This window comes from Heterodontus francisci, chromosome 15 (assembly GCF_036365525.1).
Source record: "Heterodontus francisci isolate sHetFra1 chromosome 15, sHetFra1.hap1, whole genome shotgun sequence".
In the NCBI taxonomy this organism is placed as follows: Eukaryota; Metazoa; Chordata; class Chondrichthyes; order Heterodontiformes; family Heterodontidae; genus Heterodontus; species Heterodontus francisci.
Window position 1 is genome coordinate 45,137,842 of NC_090385.1, and position 22,775 is coordinate 45,160,616.

The 22,775-nt window shown below is 42.0% G+C and overlaps 1 protein-coding gene across 2 annotated transcripts in view; it reads right to left on the reverse strand.

Moving 5' to 3' along the window:
- The window catches only part of kif4 (kinesin family member 4), a 93,172-nt gene that overhangs the window by 22,132 nt on the left and 48,265 nt on the right, over positions 1 to 22,775 (reverse strand). For both annotated transcript variants that reach the window (XM_068047485.1, XM_068047484.1), the window contains exons 19-24: positions 20,833 to 20,916; positions 12,140 to 12,250; positions 5,020 to 5,172; positions 4,056 to 4,153; positions 2,381 to 2,510; positions 1,499 to 1,669 (exon numbers count right to left, since the gene is read on the reverse strand). In XM_068047485.1, the coding sequence (XP_067903586.1) occupies positions 1,499 to 1,669; positions 2,381 to 2,510; positions 4,056 to 4,153; positions 5,020 to 5,172; positions 12,140 to 12,250; positions 20,833 to 20,916 (747 nt within the window). The remainder of the gene's footprint in view (positions 1 to 1,498; positions 1,670 to 2,380; positions 2,511 to 4,055; positions 4,154 to 5,019; positions 5,173 to 12,139; positions 12,251 to 20,832; positions 20,917 to 22,775) is intronic.

A 22,775-nucleotide genomic window follows, 5' to 3' on the forward strand; every position in this document is an offset into this window, starting at 1 on the left:
AGCCTGATTGTTGCCCAGGTCTTGCTGCATGCAGGCATTGGCTGCTTCTTATAATCATGGATTAACTCACTCTCTGATTACTCCAACTGTCATTTTTCCCATTCACCGGAATTTCTGCAATGGTCGCTATTTTGGCTGTGGTCGTCAGAGGCCAATTATCTTAGCCCCAGGACATCACTTCAGGAGTTCAGCAGGGCAGCTTCCTAGGCCTAACTATCTTTAGCCGCTTCAATTATATTCCCTCCATCACAAGATTGTTATGATTAGCTCCATTTGCAATTCCTCAGAGTAATGCAGTTTAAGCCCATAAGGGGTGCAGGCTTGCACCGATACATCACAAGTAACACCTGCACCACACAAATGGCAGGGAATTGGAAACTCCAACAAGAGAACACTTAACCAGTTCCCTATGATAGTCAATGGCATATCCATCACAAAGGTCCCCAGTATCAACATCAGGGGAGTCATCACTGTCCAGAAACTCAATGGGACAAGCAACCTAATGGCCATGGCCATTAGAGCAGGTCAGAGGTGGGCATTCTGCAGTGAGGCGCTCCACCAGACTCGCCAAAAGCCTCTCCACCATCTACAAGGCCCAAGTCAGGAGCATAATGGAAAAATCTTCACTTGCCTGGGTGGGTGCAGCTGTAGCAACACAATCCAAAACATAGCAATCCACCTGAAGGGCACCTCCAGCTTAAGCATCCGTATCCTCCATACTGCACCTGCAGTGTGGACAATCAGCAAGATGCACTATTGCAATGTGCCAAGCTTCTTTGGCAGCACTTATCCTTCCATGCTGTGAAAGTTGAGAAGGGCAGGAGGTGCATGGGAACATCACTGCCTCAAGATTTCCTCCAAGGCACAACTTCCTGATATGGATACACCACTGTTCCGTCATTGCTGGGTTCAAATCCTGAACTTCCTACCTGGTACTGTGGGAGTATCTTCATCACACTGACTGCAGTGGTTGAAGAAGGTGGCTCATCACCACTTTCTCAGGGCTACTAGGGTGAGTAATAAATGTATTTAGGTGTTGCTGGCAAGGCTGGCAGAGAGTGAATTGAAACAAACAAAAACAAAAAGAGGAAAACAGATGGACCTGCTCCCAGGGCTAGGTCTGTAACTCAAATTATTCATTGGGATCTGGACGGGAGCAGAGGCTGAACTAACCTTCAACATCCCTACAAACACAAAGAAATATGTTCAATCTCTGATGCAATTGTTTCCTCCCCTTTTGACACCCTGAAGCTCAGCCATGATTCCCACAATGTTTGAGACTTATGAAATAATTCACAGAAGAAATGCAACAAACACCTCTACATCTTGGATAGTCTGCTCAGGAATCTGAATCCTACTACTTCATTAGTATACCAAGCCAGTGCACTAATGTAGTGCTCAATTGGGCTATATAACAAAGCTATGACACAAGAACAAACTAAGCACTCAAGTTGGGAGAAGGGAAACAGTCTAACTACCAGGATGGTATACTGCTCACCTTGTCTTGGTGCTGCTGTTCTCGTTCTAGCAGCTGTTGCTGATGGTCAGTCTCCATCTCAGTTATTCGAGTTTGCTCCTCAACTAAAGTCTTCTGTAGCTCTGCATTGTCAGCTTTTGCCTGATTTAGTTCACTCTCCAGTTTGCTATGTGATACTTTACACGACACCAGCTTCAAAGAAAGAAAACGTTATCCATTTCCTCTATTATGAGCCTCACCAGTTGCACATACACCAAAAATGCAATATTGCAGTATTTTTATACCATTTTAGTTACTTTTACATCAACAAATATAGTGCTTAGGAATGAACTGGCTGAGAAGGGTTACCAAGCTAGACCATGCAAAAGTCAGAACACATGAAAAATCAGGAATAAGCATTTCATCCACCTCCATGGGGTAGAAATTCAGGCATGTCTATTTTTGGATGCATAGCATGCAGGGTAGGATTCCTGCCCTGAACAGTGAGGCCCAAGACATCTCCAATATTGGACCTTGGGTCCCATAATCAAGCCCACACAGTGCAAAGAACCACCTGAAGAGAGTGAAACAGCCCTCAGTGACGACCACCAAGAGACTGGAGGCACAGCAAGTGACAACCAGGGGGTTGGGAAGAATTGCCCTTAAGTAATGAGGTCAGGAGGAGCAACTCTTGCTCCTCTCGACTGCCTCAGGGCAAATTAATCTCAGTGGAAGCATCAAGTGGATGTTAGGGTTATCTGCATATGCATAAGAGCCCGTTTCAAGCATGAACACCGTACAACTTTTTCCCCCATTTCCCAATCTGGTGGGCATTACACTTCCAGCCAGAAATTGCTCACCATACTGGGGCTTAGTATGGCCTGAACAGCAGGCACTGCACGATCAGTTTTATTAGTTCCTCACCTCTCTCATTAACCACTTCAGTCCACATTTAGCCTCTACCATAGTAGCAATTGCTTCCCATCGATGCTTCAGCCTTTCATCATTGTCTGCATCCATCAATTTCTGTTGGAGGTCAGCAATTTGAGCACTCCTAAAATAGCAAGAACAAGTGAATAAAATAGAGTTGGCCTGTACAAGTATTCAAGCCAAGCAGCACAAAACTCCCTTTTATTAAACACTCATGTTCTAACAAGCCAATGATCAAGGTATCCCCATCAGACCCATTCACAGACTACAGCTTAGGAACCAGAAATGAACATCTCAAAGTTTGGCTTCACTTTTAATTTGGACTGTCCAAATTCTTGTCAGAACTCCCTCAAATGGTTTAGCTCCCAAAAATCCAGATGGTGCAATGTTGATTCAGTGCATTCGTAGATATTAAACTAGATCAGGGAAGGAGGGAGATGGAAGAGAAGACAATTGGAAAAAGAAAAAGGCAGAAGGCAAAATTACAGTGCATCTTAATCCCACCTACCAAAACTGCCAGCAAATACTTTTTAGATGTCAAATTGGTACTTAATGGACCATAGAATACAAGCCTCAAGGGCAAGCTGTCAACTAGAGATTGAACAGTTAGATAAAATATTAGACAGCACCAGACATTAACTGAAATTCAGTCCTGATCAGATGCAAAATTAAACACTCTCTGGCTGGAACAAGGTAACCAATTAAACAGTGTTTCCTCTCCAAGTGTCAAAACTTTAAGCGCAAACTTAATGACACTACAGGTCTTAGAAAAGTCCAATGCATTACCTCTGATCACATTGGTGGTGGTGGTGTATAACATTCCTTTACCAAAGATTCAAAGTAGCTAGGTTAAAGACTTGTAATCAATGCACTCTGGTTACAATTTAGATTTAAAACTTAAGGAATTTTTTTTTTGGAAGATTCACTCATACTAGCAAGTGCTTCAGCAAGCTCATCCTTCATTTCAAAGAATATTTTCAACAGTTTAGAAACACAAATGACCTTTTGGTAGATTAAGATGCACCCACTTTCAAAATTGTTCAATTGACGACAAGCCATGAAATATTGTTGCTGTATAAAACTTAATATAGTGATGTGGGTTATAGACCCTCAAGCAAAAAAAATAAAGTGGTACCACATGGAGAAACTTTCACATTGTACTTAATTTGATTGACAAAGACATACTGTCAGAAATAGAATTGGGCAGTGTCCTGATGGAGAAAGCCAGCTGACCTTTCTTTCTCTCCCAACAAAAAGATAGCAAGGACTAGAAGAAAAGCAGCTAGAAGGATTTCAAAGTATTAGCCATCCTAGATTAAAAAGGAACTATAAAAAGGAAAGTAAAGACAAAAGAATAAAATCCATAAAAGGATTGGTAACTCCACTTCTCTCCACCTCCTCTTTTCCCCCAGCAACAAGCCACAAGTTAAGATAATTAACAAGAAGCCTATAATTTGCCACAAACCATTACTGAACACTGTAGAATCTATGAAATATTCAAATTAAATTTATGCTGTATACAAGTAATTAACCCAACTTTTAATACAAAAATACTGTTTAAATATTGCATCTATAAATATGGTTATCAAGTACGGCAGATTTAACAGCAATCAAAACAATGCCATATGCAGTTCCCAGCACAAACTTCTATTCACTCTCAACCAACTACCTGAGTTCTATTTCTGTCTCAACGCTTTCAATCTGCTTGTTTAAAGATGGATCCTGCTCTGTGGTTTTCATTAGCTCAGTCAACGTAAAAGTTCGCCGCTGCAAAAAAAAAAACAAACATACTAAAACCTGTGAATGGCTGAATAGAAATTCAAGCTACAATGGAAAAAAAGTCACCAATTTGGATCAGGACTACCAAACAAATATGGTCCAGAACAAGGAGATGGAGGGAAATAAAAAGACAATCTTAATGAACAGAAAATGCTATAAATACAAATAGATCATACGCACATACGAATTAGGAGCAGGGGTAGGCCACTCTGCCCGAGCCTGCTCTACCATTTCAAGAACATGGCTGATCTGATTGTAACCTCAACTCCACATTCTTGCCTACCCTCAATAACCTTTCACCCCCTTGCTTATCAAGAATCTATTCTACCTCTGCCTTAAAAATATTCAAAGACAGTTTCCACTGCTTTTTAAGGAAAAAAAAGAGTTCCAAAGATTCACGACCCTCAGAAAAAAAATTCTCCTTATTTCGGTCTTAAATAGACAATGCCTTATTTTTAAACAGTGACCCCTAGTTAAGTATCTAACATGTGGATAGGTTCACAAGGCTAATATAGATTTCCAACATCTTTTTATTTGTCAGGATATTTCACAATTCACGCACTTCCCAAAGCATCCAGCTTAACGCTTTATAAGCAGTAGAATACTGCGGACTTATCCCCTACTATAGGATCATTTTATCTCTTGCAGAAAGGAGGGTAGGTTTGATTTGAACACAAGAGACGATATTCCAAAAAACCTGGTCATCTCATCCTTTTGCAATTCTAAAAACATTGAAGGCCCTTTGTCACATCCTTCAAATTTCTGACTAGTTCCAACCTCAAGGAAAATGCCTATATACAAATCAACAGAAGGACAATTTTTCATGCCCCGGTGGCTTAGCAGCCTGTACTTACCCGGAGTTTGGGTGGTGGATGGTGGACCTCTTTCTTCCCCATGAGAAAGGAGAGCTCCTGTGCCAGGACCTTCCTGTCATCCAGTAGGGAGTTCAAGTGACGACGAGCTTCCTCTATACTCACAAGTACCTCTAACTCATTGACCAGCCAACTCTAGGATACAAAGAGGTACAAGAAAACAATTAGCTGTGGAGACATTTTATGTACTCCATCTGTTAAATGGAGTGGTCATCCAGTATGCTGATCAGGAAACGATAAAGGGATAAACTTATAAAGCCATCAGCGTAATAGTTGGCAGCAGTAAAGTCAAAGAGTATAAAATCAATATGTGCATTATTGCACAAGGTACTGATCAGTCCCCATCTGGAGCTCTGGTCATCAAACTGTAGGAAGAATACAAAAGCAACTAACCAAGATAACTCTGGATATCGGGAAAAGTGAAGGAAATTATTTTATGGGGCGGGGAGGATGGGTGGGGAAAAAGAAGTGATCCAATTTAAATATTAATGGAATTGACAAAATTAATCCAGGCAAATCAGTGGATAAGCTTTTAAAAAAGAAAAAATTAGGAATATAAAAAAAAGGAAAATCACCCAAAATGGAACAGGATATATGGAAGGACCACTGAAGATAACATACATTTGGGCAGCACAGTGGCTAGCACCACAGCCTCACAGCCCCAGGGACCCGGGTTCAATTCTGGGTACTGCCTGTGCAGAGTTTGCAAGTTCTCCCTGTGACCGCGTGGGTTTTCGCCAGGTGCTCCGGTTTCCTCCCACAGCCAAAGACTTGCAGGTGATAGGTAAATTGGTCATTGTAAATTGCCCCTAGTGTAGGTAGGTCGTAGGGAATATGGGATTACTGTAGGGTTAGTATAAATGGGTGGTTGTTGGTCGGCACAGACTTAGTGGGCCGAAGGGCCTGTTTCAGCGCTGTATCTCTAAATAAATAAATATCGGTTCGACAAACAATTAGGAGACAGGTCAATTAGCTTAGCCTCTTCTAAAAAGAGACATTCATCCTGACCTTTTCCACATTATATCAATACTTCCTCTCGTCCCCAACTTCAATTGCTTTCCTTCTGTTCTACAAGAAATATTACTTCCAGTATTTAAAACTGCAATCCATTAATAGTCAATTTTACTTACAATGCACAGCACAAAAGCAGGCCATTTGGCCCATGTCTGTGTTTGTGCTCCACACGAGCCTCCTCTTGCTCGACAACATCGAACCCTAGTGGCAGCCCCCTCCCCCCACGGTTCATGTGCTTATTTAGCTTTCCCCTTAAAATGATTATGCTATTTGTCTCAACTGCTTTATGTCGTAGTGAATTCCACATTTTAATTACTCTGAATTCCCAGTTGAGTTTATTAGCGAGTAATATATATGGCCCCTAATTGTGGTCTGTCCCACATGTGGGAACATCTTCTCTACGTCTTCTATTGAGTCACCCCTCAGCCTTCTCGTCTAGGTAAAACGGCCTCTGTTTAATCTTTTCTGATGGTGCAAAAAAGATTTTAAAAGCATGTCTACCTTCTCCAGTGCCTAAGATTTTTATTTTTAAGACCAGAACTACACAGTAGACCAATGTGGTCGGCCAAAAGACAGTTCTATATCCAAAAGGTAAACACAATGTTCATTTTGACAAATTTAGGTTGGGCCAGGGTAACTATTGTGCTGAGTTAAGACTTATTTTTCCCTACAGTTTCCCCCCCCTCCCCCCAACTGAAGATGGTAACTCTTAGCTGAGATGCAGTTCCATTGACAACTGTAAATCTCCAGCAACTCATTCATGTGACTTTTATGTGCAAACTTAGTGAATGTCAGCAAGTTACTTTAAAGTTCCGAAGAAGGGTCACTGACCCGAAACGTTAACTCTGCTTCTCTTTCCACAGATGCTGCCAGACCTGCTGAGTGATTCCAGCATTTCTTGTTTTTGTTTCAGATTTCCAGCATCCGCAGTATTTTGCTTTTATTTTAAGTTACTTTAAAGCCAGGCTACCCAACCCGAACCCGACCAAACCCAATTATGTGTGTCAGGTTTGGGTTGGGTCGGGCTGGACTGTACTGTTTAGTTTTGTATTGCTTTTTTTTATAAATCTACGTTTTGACGTGTTTTTTTCAGTACTAATAACATGTTTGATATTTTCCAGGTCAGGTCGGGCATGAAAAAAATTAAAGCAATCAGGCCTGGTTCGAGTTTTAATTTTATACCCGAGCCAGGCGTTAAGTTACTTGACAATTGGAGGCATTACAGGAAACCCTGACACTGCCCACTTTCCACCAGGACAGTTAGTCTTAACCCAGGAGTACGAATGCAGAATGTCCCATTCCTATTGCCATCCAGCTGTATAGGGAGATCCCAGGTCTTTAGGTGACTTATCTACTCACTGTTTTATCCAGCTGAATTACCAAAGATGTTTGCAGCTCAGGGTTGACTTTGAAAGGAAGTGAAACATAGTATACTCTACTCCCAATCATCTTTCATTACTCCAATGTTGGAACACAAAATAAGACTATAGATTCAAAAGTTAGCTCATATCCAATAAGCAGGAACATTGGAGGGTTTCCCCTCTGGTGAAAGTTTACATTGTGACATCATGCTTATATCCAAAAGAACTCTTACATTTTAAATAGCATACATCTTTCAGAACATTTAAAGGCAGGGATGCCAAAAACGGACTAGAAAGAACACAATTTCTTTAACATGAGCAAAATACTGCCGATGCTGGAAATCTGAAATAAAGACAGGAAATGCTGGAAATACTCAGGAGGTCTGGCAGCATCTGTGGAGACAAACAGGTAACCTGAAACATTAACTGTTTCTCTCTCCACAGGTGCTGCCGGACCTGCTGAATATTTCCAGCAATTTCAATCTTATTACAAGAATTCCGCGTATGGTTTATTTGATGCAATGTTGACTTTAACTTCAGGCCTGAAGGAAGAAAAAGATCACTCTGCAATTGGTGGATTGAGGAAGGAGCCATTATGCACCAATTTGTAATTAGCCTTTACAACTTTCCAGGCCCAGAAAATTTAAAAAAAAAGTGGTGAACTTGAAGTTTCTAAATTTTCAAAATTGGGGTAACAATAGCAAAAACAACAGAAACAAAAGTGGGCACCACAGTGGGGAGTAATAGCCAAGGAGAGCAGCCAGCAGCAAAAATGAAATCATGTAGAAGAGGAGAATACTGCAGATGCTGGAAATAAAAAGAAAAAAAATGCTGGAAATAAATACACGGGTCAAGCAGCATTTTTGTGGAGATAGAAAGAAAGAGTGAGTTAATAGGCTGAATTTTTCCATGGGCATCAGGAAGCCGATGTCTGGAACATTTCTGGACCTTGACCCCGTGTGTTTCAGTATCACTTCCGCTGGCTTATTTTACAGGAGGTGGCCAATTAGTAGGCTGCCTCCACCATCCAATTAGGGACGGCAGGTGGTACATGGACAGGGGAGGGCCAGCCGGCAACCTCACTGAGAATGCCCAAGCAAGGTGCCACAGAATGGAAACATTCACCCAATGGAGGAAAGGGCATCCTATAACGAGCCATCACGGGGAATCAATTGGCAGAGGTAGTACTTTCAAATGACAGCATTTGCCTGCAGATGTGCTGCATAAGACCTTTCCGCTCCTTTTAAACACAAGGCTGGAAACTCAAGATAATGCCCTTCTGACCCCCCCACACACGGTTCTCTCCTCCTGTGAGGAGACGAGCTGTGGCCACAACAGGGGGTCCTGCTCTCTTCTGGCAAACTACTATCACACTATGAAAATACTGATTAATTGGTCCCTCAATGACCTTAAATCAGCATCCTAGTGCTTCCAGGTGGGTTGCCACTGGGATCCTGCCTCTGGGGAAAGCGCAGTCAGGGAGGAACACATCAAGGATGCTGCGTTCAGAATTTCCGCTAGCGCAACCCCATCACCTCACCGCACCCCCCCCTCCCCCACCCTACTTCTAAGGTGGTCTCCTTGGGACAGGGAAAATTCCAGCCAATGCTTCGGGTTGATGAGATGTCAGCCGGAATGTTACCAGAAGGTTGTCTTTCTCTCTCCAAGGATGCTGGCTGGAGTATTTCCAGCATAAAATCAGATAACAGCACCCAACCAATTTTGAAGACAATGATTGGAATTTTGTCTATTGCAGGGGATGGCCCATTTGTGTGAAATTTGTGGCCCAGTCACTTGATGTGGACTAGCATGCGGATCCACTATTCCAAACAAAACAACAACAACAAAAAATCTTGTGTTCAGGTGCTCTTTAGGGTACTTGTGTCTAATTTTTCACGTGTTCAACAGTTAGCTGGAACAATCTTTGGCTTTGAATATAGAACATAGAAACAAGAGAGGTAATTTAGCCCCAAGTTTGTTCTGCCATTCAATGAGATCATGGCCTATCTGCAACCTAACTCCTCATACCAGGCTTTGCAGAGATATTTTTGTGAACCAATCTATCAATTGCTGTTTGCTGAAGAAATTCCAAATCTTTACCACCCCATGCATGAAGCAGTGTTTCCTAGTTTCGCTCCTTCAAAGGTCTGCCTCTAATTTTGTGTCTACGCTCCCTAGTCCTAGACCCCACCCAGAGAACTGGCAGAAAAATAGTTTCTCCTAACTATCTGTTCTCCTTAATATCTTGAAAGTCAATTAAATCACCCCTTAACCTTCTTAACTCCAGGGAATACGAATAATCCTAGCTTGTATACTCTCTCTTCATAGCTGGACTCTAAGGGTTTAAGTTATCATTCTGGTAAATCTATGCTGAACTCCCAAGTACATTACATCTTTCTTGATCTGTAGTGCCCAGAACTGCTCATAATACTCCATGTGTGGTTTGACTAGGGCTTTGTATAACTGATGCATGACTTCTAACTCCTTGTATTCTAGTCCTCTAGATATAAAGGCCAGCATTTCATTAGCCTTTTGGATTATTTTCTGCACTTGGTCATGACACTCTAATGATCTATGCTCCTGGATCCCCAGGTTTCTTTGGACCTCCTCTTTCTAGCTTATCAATTAGAAAGTACCCTCATGTTTGCCTGCATTGAAATCTATTTCCCAGTTTTGCCCATTCACTTAATTTATCAATATTCCTTTGTAATTTTATGTTTCCATCTACACAGCCTTCAATTGCTGCCTATCTTTGTGTCACCAGCAAATTTGGATATGTGGCTATCACATCATCTAACTCCATAATGAATACAGTGAATATTTGAGACCCCAATATAGATCCTTGCAGGACACGAGTCACATCCTGCCAATTAGAGTCCCTGCCCATTATCCCGATTCTCTGTCTCCTGCCACTCAGCCAATTTCCAAACCAGGTTAAAAATTTTCTTCAATTCCATGAGCTTCAACTTTAGCCAACATTCTCTTATGACGAATTTTATATAAACTTTCAGAAGGCATTTAATAAGATCCTTATAGACAGTCCCCTGTCCTTTAGTTATTGTTTAAAAATAAATTCAAGAGTCTTTAGGCATAATGTACCCTTCACAAATCCATGCTGGCTGTCTGATTAGCTAAATATTTAGCGTTCAGTCACCCTATCCTTAATTATAGATTAGCAATATCCCATCAGATGTTAGGCCAACTGGTTTACAATTCTCGTTTCCCTCTGTCACCTTTCTTAAACAGCAGAGAGACTTGTGCAATTTTTCAATCTAAAGGAATGGTTCCTGAGGAGAACTTTGGAAGATTATAGTTAGGGCATCTGCAATATTCTCACCTACTTCCTTTAAAACCCTGGGATGGAAACCATCTAGTCCTGGTGATTTGTCACTTCAGTTTCATTAATTTCTCCATTACTTTTTTTTTTACATCAAGTCCTTGCCTGATTCAGTAATAAGTTTCCTTGGAAATTCTGACATGCTGATTTTACTTTACAGTAAATATTGAAGCAAAGTAATTATTCAGCATGTTTACCATTTCCTTATTTTCATTGACACAGTTATCAGTTTGCAAAAGGTCCACATTGCTTCTGACCAGCCTCTTTTTCCTAATGTATCTGTAAAGGTTTAAGTTGATTTTGATATCCCTTGCAAGTTGCTTCTCATACTCCCTTTTTGTAGCTCTGTTTTGTCAGCCTTTGCTGCTCTTTGAACCTCTTCCATTTGCCAGGATCTGTGCTACTTTTTGTACGTGGTTTTACAGTTTTATGTTGTTCCCTTACCTCCAAGTTGTCTATGGCTGCCTTTTTTGGCAAGTAGAACTCTTGCCCTTTATGGATATAAACTGGTTCTGTAACATAAGCTCTTTAAACACCTCCCATGGATCTTCTGCCTTTTCACCAACAGATTTGCTCAGTGGTCTCGGTCTCAGTCTCATCCCACTGAAGTCATTTTATGTTTTCTCCTTTCAAAAACGTTGAGCACAACCATATTATGATCACTATTTGATAAATGCTCATGCACAGTTAGGCTGTTAACTACATCTGGCTCATTACTAAATCTAATATGGCCTGCCCCCTTGCTCGTTCTAGGACATATTGTTGCAGAAAACAATCCCAGGCACACTCAAGAAATTCACCACCTTTCTGACAATGTGCTAGTCTGCTTATCCCAATCTATGAAAAAGTTAAAATTCCCCCATTAAAACCACTTTGCCTTTGCTACATGCTTGTGTAAGCTCTGCATTTATACAATCTACCACTTCACAGCTGCTACCAGAGGGCTTCTAGTCAACTCCCACTAGAGCCTGAAATCCTTTCCTATTTCATAATTCTACCCATAAATTCTCCATTACCTGCTTACCTCTAGTCATATTCCTCTCATTGAAATGATTTCAACTTTAAAATCATTAAGGCTACTCCACTGCTTCTACCATTTTCCCTATTTTTCCCTATAGAAAAATCCAACTTGACTCGACTTAAGAGTAAAGGCTTAGTGTTCAATGCATTCTAAGCAATAATCACAGCTGCAATGAATGATGTGGTTAAGACACATTTTGCATTGATTTACAGAAAACAATAGCACTAGGCCAGGAGCAACAGAACAAAAGCATGTCAACTGCAAAAATTAACACCGTGTTGAGCTGCAGCACATGCAGAACATCTACAATGGAAAACAAGCACAATGACAGGTTTCAAATGCACACCCAGTATGCTTTACTCATTGCACCTTCACTCTGGCAGCAGTCCCTTCCATTCCTCTATTTGAATCCTTGCGTTTTTCAGTGGCATCCTTCTGCTTCTGTAATGCATCACGCAAGCGCTTGTTAGCGGCAGCAGCCTGGGGAGACAGAGGAAGCCATGGTAACCGATTGGAGAGGAAATAAATGCAAAAATACAGCGTAATCAATGCCTAAGAACCTTTACTTCTAAGCTTTCCTCACACAAAACCCAGAGTTTCTTGAAGTAAAAAAAGGGAGGGCAAGTTGCATTCTCTGGAATTTACTAACAAGTGCCCAGCTCTGTAGACTTGCTGTTGGACCATCGGAGGTAAATCCTTCCAGAAATTTGATCAGAGCCCTCTGAAAAGTGGAACACTTTGGCCCCAATATGGATAGGGTGTGGGGGAGCACAGTAGAAGGGAAAAAAACTTGGCAAGGCTGAGACGTGGGAGTTCCTGAAGTTAACAGGCGGACCTCAATTTCTTCTGGTTCCTGGCAGACAGGAGATCTTCTCACTCCAGGAGCAAACAAACAATCTTTCTCAGTTCAAACTCTTTGTACAAATCAGATCGACAGTAGTACACAGCAGGTTGTGGACAGGTGATCAGCTTTAAAATTTTAAGCACCTCCCCCCAACTCCTGTCTGTTGTGGGGTTTAACAGTGGCCATGTACTTTGAAGACAGAATGGTAACCATCAGAACCTCCATTTCAAGATTTTGTCCACAATTACAGGCCACATTTCTCCTGGCTTGAGATTTTATAGAAAGGCAATGTTATAACCAGGTAAGAAAGGGGTCTAGGGTTCCCCTCAGCCTTCACCTTACCTGGTCTTACCGTAACAGGGTTTAATTTTAAACTCACCGGTTTTTTTTTAGCCCCCCATTCGTGAATCCTTGTTGACTACCTTCCAATTATAAGGCAAAGAAAGTCAAACATGTTCTCACGTTTAAAGAAAAAAGGTTGAACGTTATTAAACTTAAACTCTAATTCGGTTATTGTCTACGGATACGCGACATGCCCACACAAAAATGCATATGCGATACACAGATGCAGATACAGCAAAAAAAAAAAAGAAATAAAGTGGAAAGGTTTAAGGCAATATCTGAAGATGGTTTTGGTTACTGTTCTTCAAACTCACTGTAAAGTCCTTGACTGTAGGTAGGTCTCATTTTGTTGGGGCCCAGTATTATTCTTAAGCCTTGTTCTTTGTAGGAGACTTTTCTCTCGAGGTTCATGTGTCCTCAGTGGGTCCAGAGGCTTGCGAGAAAGAAATAGGAGCAGACGGGAGAGGTCTTCTCACTCCAGGAGAAAACAATCTTTCTCAGTTCAAACTCTTTGTACAAATCAGAAAAAACCCAGGTTGCCAAGCAGGTTAATCATGTGATATAAAAACAAGAAATGCTGGAAATACTCAGCAGGTCTGGCAGCATCTGTGGCGAGAGAAGCAGGGTTAACATTTCAGGTCAGTGACCTTTCATCAGAACTGACCTGAAACGTTAACTCTGCTTCTCTCACCACAGATGCTGCCAGACCTGCCGAGTATTTCCAGCATTTCTTGTTTTTATTTCAGATTTCCAGCATCTGCAGTATTTTGCTTTTATTTTAGGATAGTCATATGACTGGCGGGTCTGACCACGTCAGTTTGCGGATTCTTTTGTCTTAGCCGACCCTGGAATGCCTCTTCTTACAGACAGTATCTGGTGCTCAAAGCCCATTGTAGGTTAAATTGGAGCCATTGTCCCTCCAAGCACTGTTAGTATGCAAATGTTTTTTCCAGCCATGGCTGATCTGTTTAACAAGTCATTTCCTCACTCCAGCAATAGTTTGGCTGCGTTTGCTGACACCACCACTAGGTGGCGTTGTAATGAAACATGCACAAATGCAGCCTGTGCCATGAAAATGTCAAAGTCTGCAATGTCAGGCAGCTGCCAGGATTAAAGATGGCGCTGCTCAAATAATCACACGATGGCAACCAAAACACATGGTAGCACACAATGGCCGGAGGGGAGGGAGCAAGCAGGCCGGGGGTGGGAGGGATTTAGTTAGCCCTAAGTTAGCATTTTTTGGCTCAGGAGAGTCAGTAGTGGGCAGGTCTATCCTGAATGATGTTTCAGAGTTTTGCTGAGTCATGCAAAGGCTTTTGTCTTCAGGGGATGGGTGCTTCTCTTTTTCCTGACTGTGGGGGTGGATTCTTTGCCAATCTCCCCTTCGTCCTCTGGGACACTCCTACCTAGAGGTATTTGTGCAGACTCTATTGCACTCCCCTGTGGCACTTTGACTAGGTGAGCATAACCCTCATGGTTTCTCTAGGGAGTCTTTTGTCTCTGCAGGTTCTGGTAAATGCTGTTAGCAATTCTGGCAGGGTGCTTCTAGTGTCTGCATTTACATAGGAGGATGCGGGGTCTAACTTTTCAAAATTTTCAGAGTTGCCCGATCAGACAGTAGGGGTTTTCATCCAGGATCCCTCCTGGACCTCCATTAACCTGTCCGCTTCATCGCTTTTTCCCCTTCCCTTTCTAATCTTTTGCCAGCCTGTCGCCTTTTGTTCTCTGCAGGGGTTCCTTACAGTTCATCAGCCCTCTGCTAGAGGGTCCTCATAATACCAGTACAGGACTTAGTGGTGCACCTTTCACTGTAGGTTGGGGTATCCCCTCAACCTGGCACATGTGGCAACTCCTGCAGTACTCCACCACATCTTTGTGGAGTTTTGGCCAGTCAAACTGCTGTCTTATGCGGGCTTTGGTCTTTCGTACACCAGCATGTACGGCTACTGTAGTCTCGTGGGCCCTTAATATCTCTCCCTAGTACCTCTGTGGTACCACTAACTGCTGAACTACTGTCCACTCCTTGCCCCCAGGTCTGTGAGAAGAACACCATTTCCTCATCGGTACCTCATTCTTTAAATAGCAGCAGTCAGGGACTCCCTTTGCTTCACTTTCAGATTAGGCCACTTGTGCTAACTCTTGCAACGCCGAGTCAGCTCACTGGATTTTCCCCAGGTGAAGCTCATTTAACTCATTCCCTGGGTCTCCTAATTTCCCAAAGAAAGTCTCGGACAGACAAACCTCATGGTCATTTGCCTGCAGTGTCAATGCAGTCTCCTCTGGGGGAGCTGGTTCGATCATGGCCTGATCCGTTACACATTCAGGACTGCCACTGCCCCGTCTCTCTGACCTCTTGCGTCTTTCTTTCACTACTTGGTGGGGGGGTGGGGGGGGGGGGGCTACCACCTTCAACCCCGCTAGATCATTACCAAGGAGGTCAACCCTGTCCACAGGCAAACTAGGGTCAATCCCATCGGTCACTAGTCCCGAAACTAGGTCGCACTCCAGGTGCACCCGGTGTATGGGTACAGGCAAACCCTGCCCTCCAATACTGTTCACTTCCATTCTGGTGTTCACTGCTCTCTCTGGGGGAAAGGTCAGGCCTTTTCCTAGTAAACAGGACCTGGTGGCCCCTGTGTCTGAGAGAATCACTACGGGCTTGCTTGCCCCACTCGAGGGATATGGGGTTACTCTCCCTTCAACTACAAAACCCTGATAACTTTTCCTGCACTGGCCGTAGTAAGCTTCCTGGGTCTCACTCTTACTGCAGTTAAAGCCACAGCTTGTTCTGTGTTTTCCATCAGGCCCTCATCTTCACTGAGCAGGTGCGCTCTGATTAACCCTGCCGGTTTCCACTTTAGTTTCCAGCAGTCAGCTTTTAAATACCCTGCCTTATTACAATGGAAGCACACAGGTCTCCGGGTCTCACTCTTGCTCACAGCACCTTCCTTTTTGGCTGGAGGAGGACCCCCTGTGTCTCCTGCTTTCCTTTCTCTTCCAGGACTGCCTGGGCTTCTGTTACCTTCCCACCCTTTGTCCTTTTCGGATTTGTAGGGATTAGGAAAGGTTCTCCCCTGGGAAACAGACTTATTAAATTAAAGCAACCTCATCGACCAGGACGGCCACTTGCCGGGCTCTTTATGGAGAGTGGGAGAGAGTGTTTAAATTCCTGTAACGAGAATTACCTCAGATTCTCAAGGCTGAGCTGTACTTTAAGAGCCCTCAGCCACTGGTCAAAAGCCAACTGCTTACTTCTTTCAAACTCCAGATAAGTTTGATTAATGTGCTTCTTGAAAGTTCAAAACTTTTGGCAATAGGCTTTGGGTACTAATTCATATGCCCCGAGGATAGCATTTTTGGTCAGTTCATAATTTGATGAACTCATCTGGCAACAGGAAATAAACCTCATGGGCTTTTCCGGTTAGCTTGTTTTGTAATGAGAGGCTAGGTCTCAGCTGGTTTGGCAGTTTAAGATAAAAACTTCCACATTGAATTTTGGAATTAGTTCAGATAATTTTAACAATTTTGTACCCTGCCCTGAATTAAGCTCCTCCATATTGACCATGCTTTCACTGGAGTTACGTTGTCGCCTCAGAGTTAACTCAAGCCGCCTTAGCTCTTTCTTTGCATTCTTTCTGGAATATTCCCTCGTTCCAATTGTCTCTCGTCTCTCTTCCAATTCAAGTTTCCTCTGTTCCAATTGTAATCTTTGCTAACAACCTGTCTGGGTCTACTTCTAACCCTGTTTCTGCTTCTTCAGATTCAAGGGGAAAAAAAATGGCTGGTCACTAGCCTTAGGAGATCAGACTTCCTCACCAAGGCATGGACAGAGACCCCACGCTGCTCAGCCATTTTCCTCAACTCCTCCATAGACAGTGCTTTTAACTTATCCTAAGTTACTTCACCCTGGCTTGGGAGCTACTAACTTCAGTTGCAGACATGTTAGTATTCAAGCACACATAACCACAAGAAAACCTGCATTAAAATCTTGCTCTTTTTGATTGGGAACAATTTGGCTTCCCATTTCTCTCGTTTGTCTGTAAGCAACATCCAGGATGGTAGCCCCCAAATTTCTGCTACGACCAGGTGAGAAAGGGGTCTAGGGTTCCCTCTCAGCCTTCACCTGGTCTTACTGTAACAGGGTTTAATGTTAAATACTTTTTTTTTAGCTCCCCTTTAGTGAATCCTTGTTCATTAACTACCAATATAGAGAAAAACTAAACCTAAGAAAACCTGTTTGGCTAAAGAAAAAAAAAAACGTTCAACTTTATTAAACTTAAACTCTAATTCGGTTGACGCCTATGGATACGTGACATGCCCATGCTTGCATGCATATGCGATACACACATGCAGATAGAGAGACAGAAAAGAGAAGAAATAGTGGAAAAGTTTGAGGCAATATCTGAAGATAGTTTTGGTTACGAGTTTGAAGAACAGTAAAGTCCTTGCTTGTAGGTAGATCTTGCTTTTCATTGGGGCCCAGTATTCATCTTAAACCTTGTTCGATGTAGGAGACTTTTCTCTTGAAGTTCATGTGTCCTCAGTGGGTCCAAAGGCTTGCAAGAAAGAGATGGGAGCAGACAGGAGAGGTCTTCTCACTCCAGGAGAGAACAGTCTTTCTCAGTTCAAACACTTTGTACAATTAGGGCGGCATAGTGGCGCAGTGGTTAGCACCGCAGCCTCAGCTCCAGGGACCCGGGTTCGATTCCGGGTACTGCCTGTGTGGAGTTTGCAAGTTCTCCCTGTGTCTGCGTGGGTTTTCTCTGGGTGCTCCGGTTTCCTCCCACAAGCCAAAAGACTTGCAGGTTGATAGGTAAATTGGCCATTATAAATTGTCACTAGTATAGGTAGGTGGTAGGGAAATGTAGGGACAGGTGGGGATGTTTGGTAGGAATATGCGATTAGTGTAGGATTAGTATAAATGGGTGGTTGATGTTCGGCACAGGCTCGGTGGGCCGAAGGGCCTGTTTCAGTGCTGTATCTCTAATCTAATCTAATTCAGGAAAAAATCCAGTTTACCAAGCAGGTTAGTCATGTGACTAGCTGGTCTGACCACGTCTGTTTGTGGATTCTCTTGTCTTAGCTGACCCTGGAATGACTCTTCTTACTCAATACCTGGTACTCAAAGTCCATTGTGGGTTAAATTGGATCAGGGAATAGCCCCTTTGTCCCTCCAAGCACTGTTAGTATGCAAATGTTTTTTTCAGCCACAGCTAATTTGTTTAACAAGTAATTCCCTCGCTCCAGCAACAGTTTAAAATCAATGTTCATGACAAAATTAATATGCCTCATTCTTGGCAGGTTGGGGGATCTGCATGACAGTAACTTAAACACCTGGGTTCAAACCTCATTGCCCAAATTTTCTATTTTAAGCTTTAATGGATTTGAAAGCAAACCATCTACTGTGGTTGGAGTCACCAGAGGACAACCATTTTAGGTAGAAAAATTTCATTTTAACCACAGCTTATTCTCAAATCAAGAGAACGCAAGCGTGAGAACACAAGTGCAAGAGAGTGAGTGAGAGAACATAAGCGAAAGAGAATAAAAGAAAACTTGCAGGTTTTCCCATTGTGTCCTCACGGCATCTCAAAATACGTTTTACAGCCAATTATTCACTTTTGACATGTTAGTTGCATGCTCTACAGGTAAATACAGCAGCCAATTTTTATACAGCTAGTGTTATAAATGACTAGCTAAAAAGGTTTTAAAAGCTGCTAGTTGAGGGATAAATGCTGGCCGGAACATCAGGAAACACCCTTTCCTTCTTTATTGGATCTTTTAACGTCCAAACAGGGAAACAAAGCCTCCACTAAACTGAAAGACAATCCAACACTTACTACGTACATAGTCGTAGGGTGAGACCACATCTGCCAACTCAAGAGAATAGAGCATTGCTAACTGACCAAATTAATACTAGATTAGGAGAACTTTAAAAAAAAAGGCTATGACTGCTATCTGTTCCTATACTTAGAGATAATTTGGACCCCTCCTCCCCCACCTTCAGGGGTGAGTGGCCAAAAACCAAAAAGGTCTGAAAATTAGTGGCCATAGGCAAAAAAGCCTGAATTTCTTTTGACGAGGAATCATGTATTTATAGGACTGTTAATGCTGTGTAATGAATGTAAATGCTCCCAGGCCACTTCAAGTGTTCAGTTTTCCCTTTGTTTACCTTCAATTACCGTCAAGACGGCAGACCAATGCATTTGTATAACATCACCAAAGTAACCACAGCATTAATAGTTAGTCTGCACAATTTCAACTGGTTAAACTCCAGCAATACCCCTGCACGTAGTTAAGCAATCCTAAAGGCCTATTTAAGAGGGATATTACTCCACAGAGAGTTCCTTATTAGACAGAAATCATTAGGTACATGCAGATTATGCATTAGTTTGAATGGATAACTCAAACATGGTAATGGCAGATTCCATCCCAAAAAAACATCACAAGTGGTAACCCTAGCTCAGATACACAGGCAATAACCATCAAGCTACAAATGCACAAAAAAAAACTCAATAGAAATCAAAAGGAGACATTGGAATGTTATAGGTAAAGTTGTTTCAAGTTAAGGAAAGCTCCCAAAATTCCAGATTCTAAAGCTTCCCCGCGAAACTGAGAATGCTACTGTAACAATTCACAAGGTGGGCACTAACTAGGAACTGCTGCTTCCAACCTTTGGGGAAGCTTTGCGGTTTTCCAAATATTAATCTATACATGTATGAATATGTACTCAAGTGTGGCACCTCTGATGCATTTGAGTCAAGTGCAACCATTGCATCCCTGTTCATTAGGCAGAATTATGCTTGCCAATCAGCAGTGCAGCACAGTAAGGAGGCATTGGTTGTATTAAGGCCTCAAAATTCAGCTACTTAGAGATGTACATGGTCTTAAATTGGGGCACCTGCTGCTCTTTTTAAAAAAAAAAGCTTGCTGGTCTGACGTAAAGGTTTGTGTGTTCTCCTTTTTCAAAGTCATGCTTTTTACAGGGTGGATTTTTCTGGCATCCACAGTGCTTTGTAATTCATTTGGCTGATGGGACGGAGTGTGTACATTGTCAGCCCTAACAATGGCGGTGAAGTGAGCAGTGGGCTTGTTTCTTCCAAGATGCTTCAAGACTTATCCTGCAGGTTTGTTACACAACTTCCGATGATTTCGTAGTAGCTTTTTTTTTTAAAAAAGTACTCAGCCTCCTTAGCAGCAGTCAATCCTACCATCAGCGTACCTCACTCCCAATCAAGTGCAGTACATCAGTGGCTTTAAAAAAATAGGGGGGGAAAAAAAAAGGATTGTAAATTGGGCAGTACAGAGTTTTGGGGGGTAGAGAAATGATCCAAAAAGGACCATTGTGGTTACTTCCCAGCAGCTGATTTTAGGCATCTAGATGCTGTCAAATAGCTTGAAGACTTGTGCAGCTTCTTGAACTAAATGTCGAAGTTATTTGTGTAGTCAGCAGTACTAGTCAAGCAAGGAGATATCGAGCGAAACAAACAAACAAACATTCACATGCACTGAATCAGAGTTAAGTCTTGATCTACAGAAGTCACCATTAAACCTTTTGTAGCCTTTAAACTGTGAGGAAGTGGACTGTGACAGGCTTCTCAAAACACACTGAGTACGGAAAGCAAGTACATCTTCCAGCTGGGCAGCGAAAACCATGATGCTGCCCCGAAGCTCGGAAGCAGCAGTTCCTACTTGCAGCAAGGGTCAGCTGTGAAACTGACAGTTGCATTTTTTTTTTAAAAAGCTAGTCTGGTCAGATGGGAAGAAGCCAATGAAGGATTTCCAAACCCCCAATGTCAGAAATGTGCCATTTGGTGGCAAATTCTCATCCCTACCCCTTTCCAACTACCAAAGTCTCCAACAAAGTTGCCAAACTCACCTCTTCAGTCTTGCGCCTCAACACATTTGCTTGCTGTTTATAGTTTCGTTCTAGTTTCAGCAGTTCGTACTGTCTTTTTCGGTCCTAAAAGATTTAATAGATTGAACATCCTCAATTTCTCTCATCTCCCAAGCCAACAAGGAAAAAAAAAAAGTACATTTAATATAGATGCAACTGTAAAGAGAACACTAAATGCTGTTAGACTTACCCATGCACTACTCCACCTTTATGAAACAAAAATTAAAACAGACACAGACAATTGAAAGAGCTTTTACAAGTTTGTAAAAGGGAAAAGATTAGTGAAAGTGGCTCCTTCGGAGGTAGAGACAGGAATAATTATAATAGTTAGTAAAGGAAATAGCAGAGATGTTGATCAAATATTTTTGTTCGTCTTCACAGTGTAGGATACAAAAGAACATACCGGAAATTGTGGGGAACCAAGGGTCTAATAAGAGTTAGGAACTTACTAGCGAAATTAATGAGACTAAAACGGACAAATCCCTTGGACTTGATGGCATAGGATTTCTTTTTTTTTTAAATAAAAAATAAATAAATAAAAAGAGGTGCTGGAGGATAGTAGATCCTTTGGTTTTGATCTTCTAGAATGGTCCCCATAGATTGGAAGACAGCAAAATGTAACCTTGCTATTCACGAAAGGAGGGAGAAAGCAAACAGGGACATTAGTAGTAGGAAAAATGCTAGAGTCTGTTATTAAATGGGTACTTGGAAAATTGCAATTAGAAAAAAGGTCATCATGGGTTTAGAAAAAGGAAATTACATTTGACAGATCTGTTGGAATTTCTTTGAGGATGTAACTAGCAGGGTAGGTAACAGGGAACCAGTGGATTAGTATATTTGGTTTTCAGAAAACATTTGATAAAACCTCCTGTGTGGTATCTTGCAAAATTAAAGGCTCATGGGTTTGGGGATAATATATCAGTATGGATTAAAATTGGCTAACTGATCAAAAATAGTAGGAACAAAAATGAGTTATTTTCAGATGGCAGTGTATAACTAGTGGAGTACTGCAAGGATCAGCGCTTAGACGTCAGCTATTTACAATCTATAAATCAATGAGTTAGATGATGGGACCAATTAAATGTATCCACATTTGCTAAGTGGGAGATTAAACTGCGAGGAGGATGCAAAAGGGTCTGCAAAGGGATACAGGCAGAATTATTTTAAGAAGGGGAGGGTCTAATAAATGTTGGTATTCAGAGGGATTTGGAAGTCCACGTACATGAATCACAGTTAATATGCAGATACAGCAAGCAATTAGGAAGGGAAATGGCATGTTAGCCTTTATTGCAAAGGGGTTGGAACACAAGAGTAAGGAAACTTTGCTGCAATTATTTAAGGCTTTGCACCTCAAGTACAGTATACAATTTTGGTTTCCTGACCCAAAGAAGGATATCCTTGCTTTTGAGGTGGTGTCACGAAGATTCACTAGTTTGGTTCCTGGGATGAGAGGATTGGACGATGAGGACACATTGAGTAAAATGGGCCTATATTCTCTGGAGTTTAGAGGAAGGAGAAGTGATCTAATTGAAACAAAAATATTCTTCCAGGGCTCGACAGTGTAAATTTTGGGAAGCTGTATCCCTTGGCTGGAGAGTCTAAAACCAGGGGTCGTGGTCTCAGGATAAAAGGGGCAGACACTCAGAACTGAGATATGAGGAAAATAGTCTTCACTCAGAGGGTTGTGAATTTTTGGAATTTCCTACCCAGAGGTCTGTAGATGCTCAAATCAATAAGTATATTCAAGACTGAGAGCAATAGATTTTTGGGCACTAAGGAGAAAAAAGCCAAGGGATATGGGAATAGGGTGAAAAAGGGGATTCGATGCAAAAATTCAGCTGCCGCTATCTTATTGAATGGGGAAGCTGGTCATGGGGCCAAATAACTTACTTATGGTCTTATCACCCAAATTGTTAATGTCAACT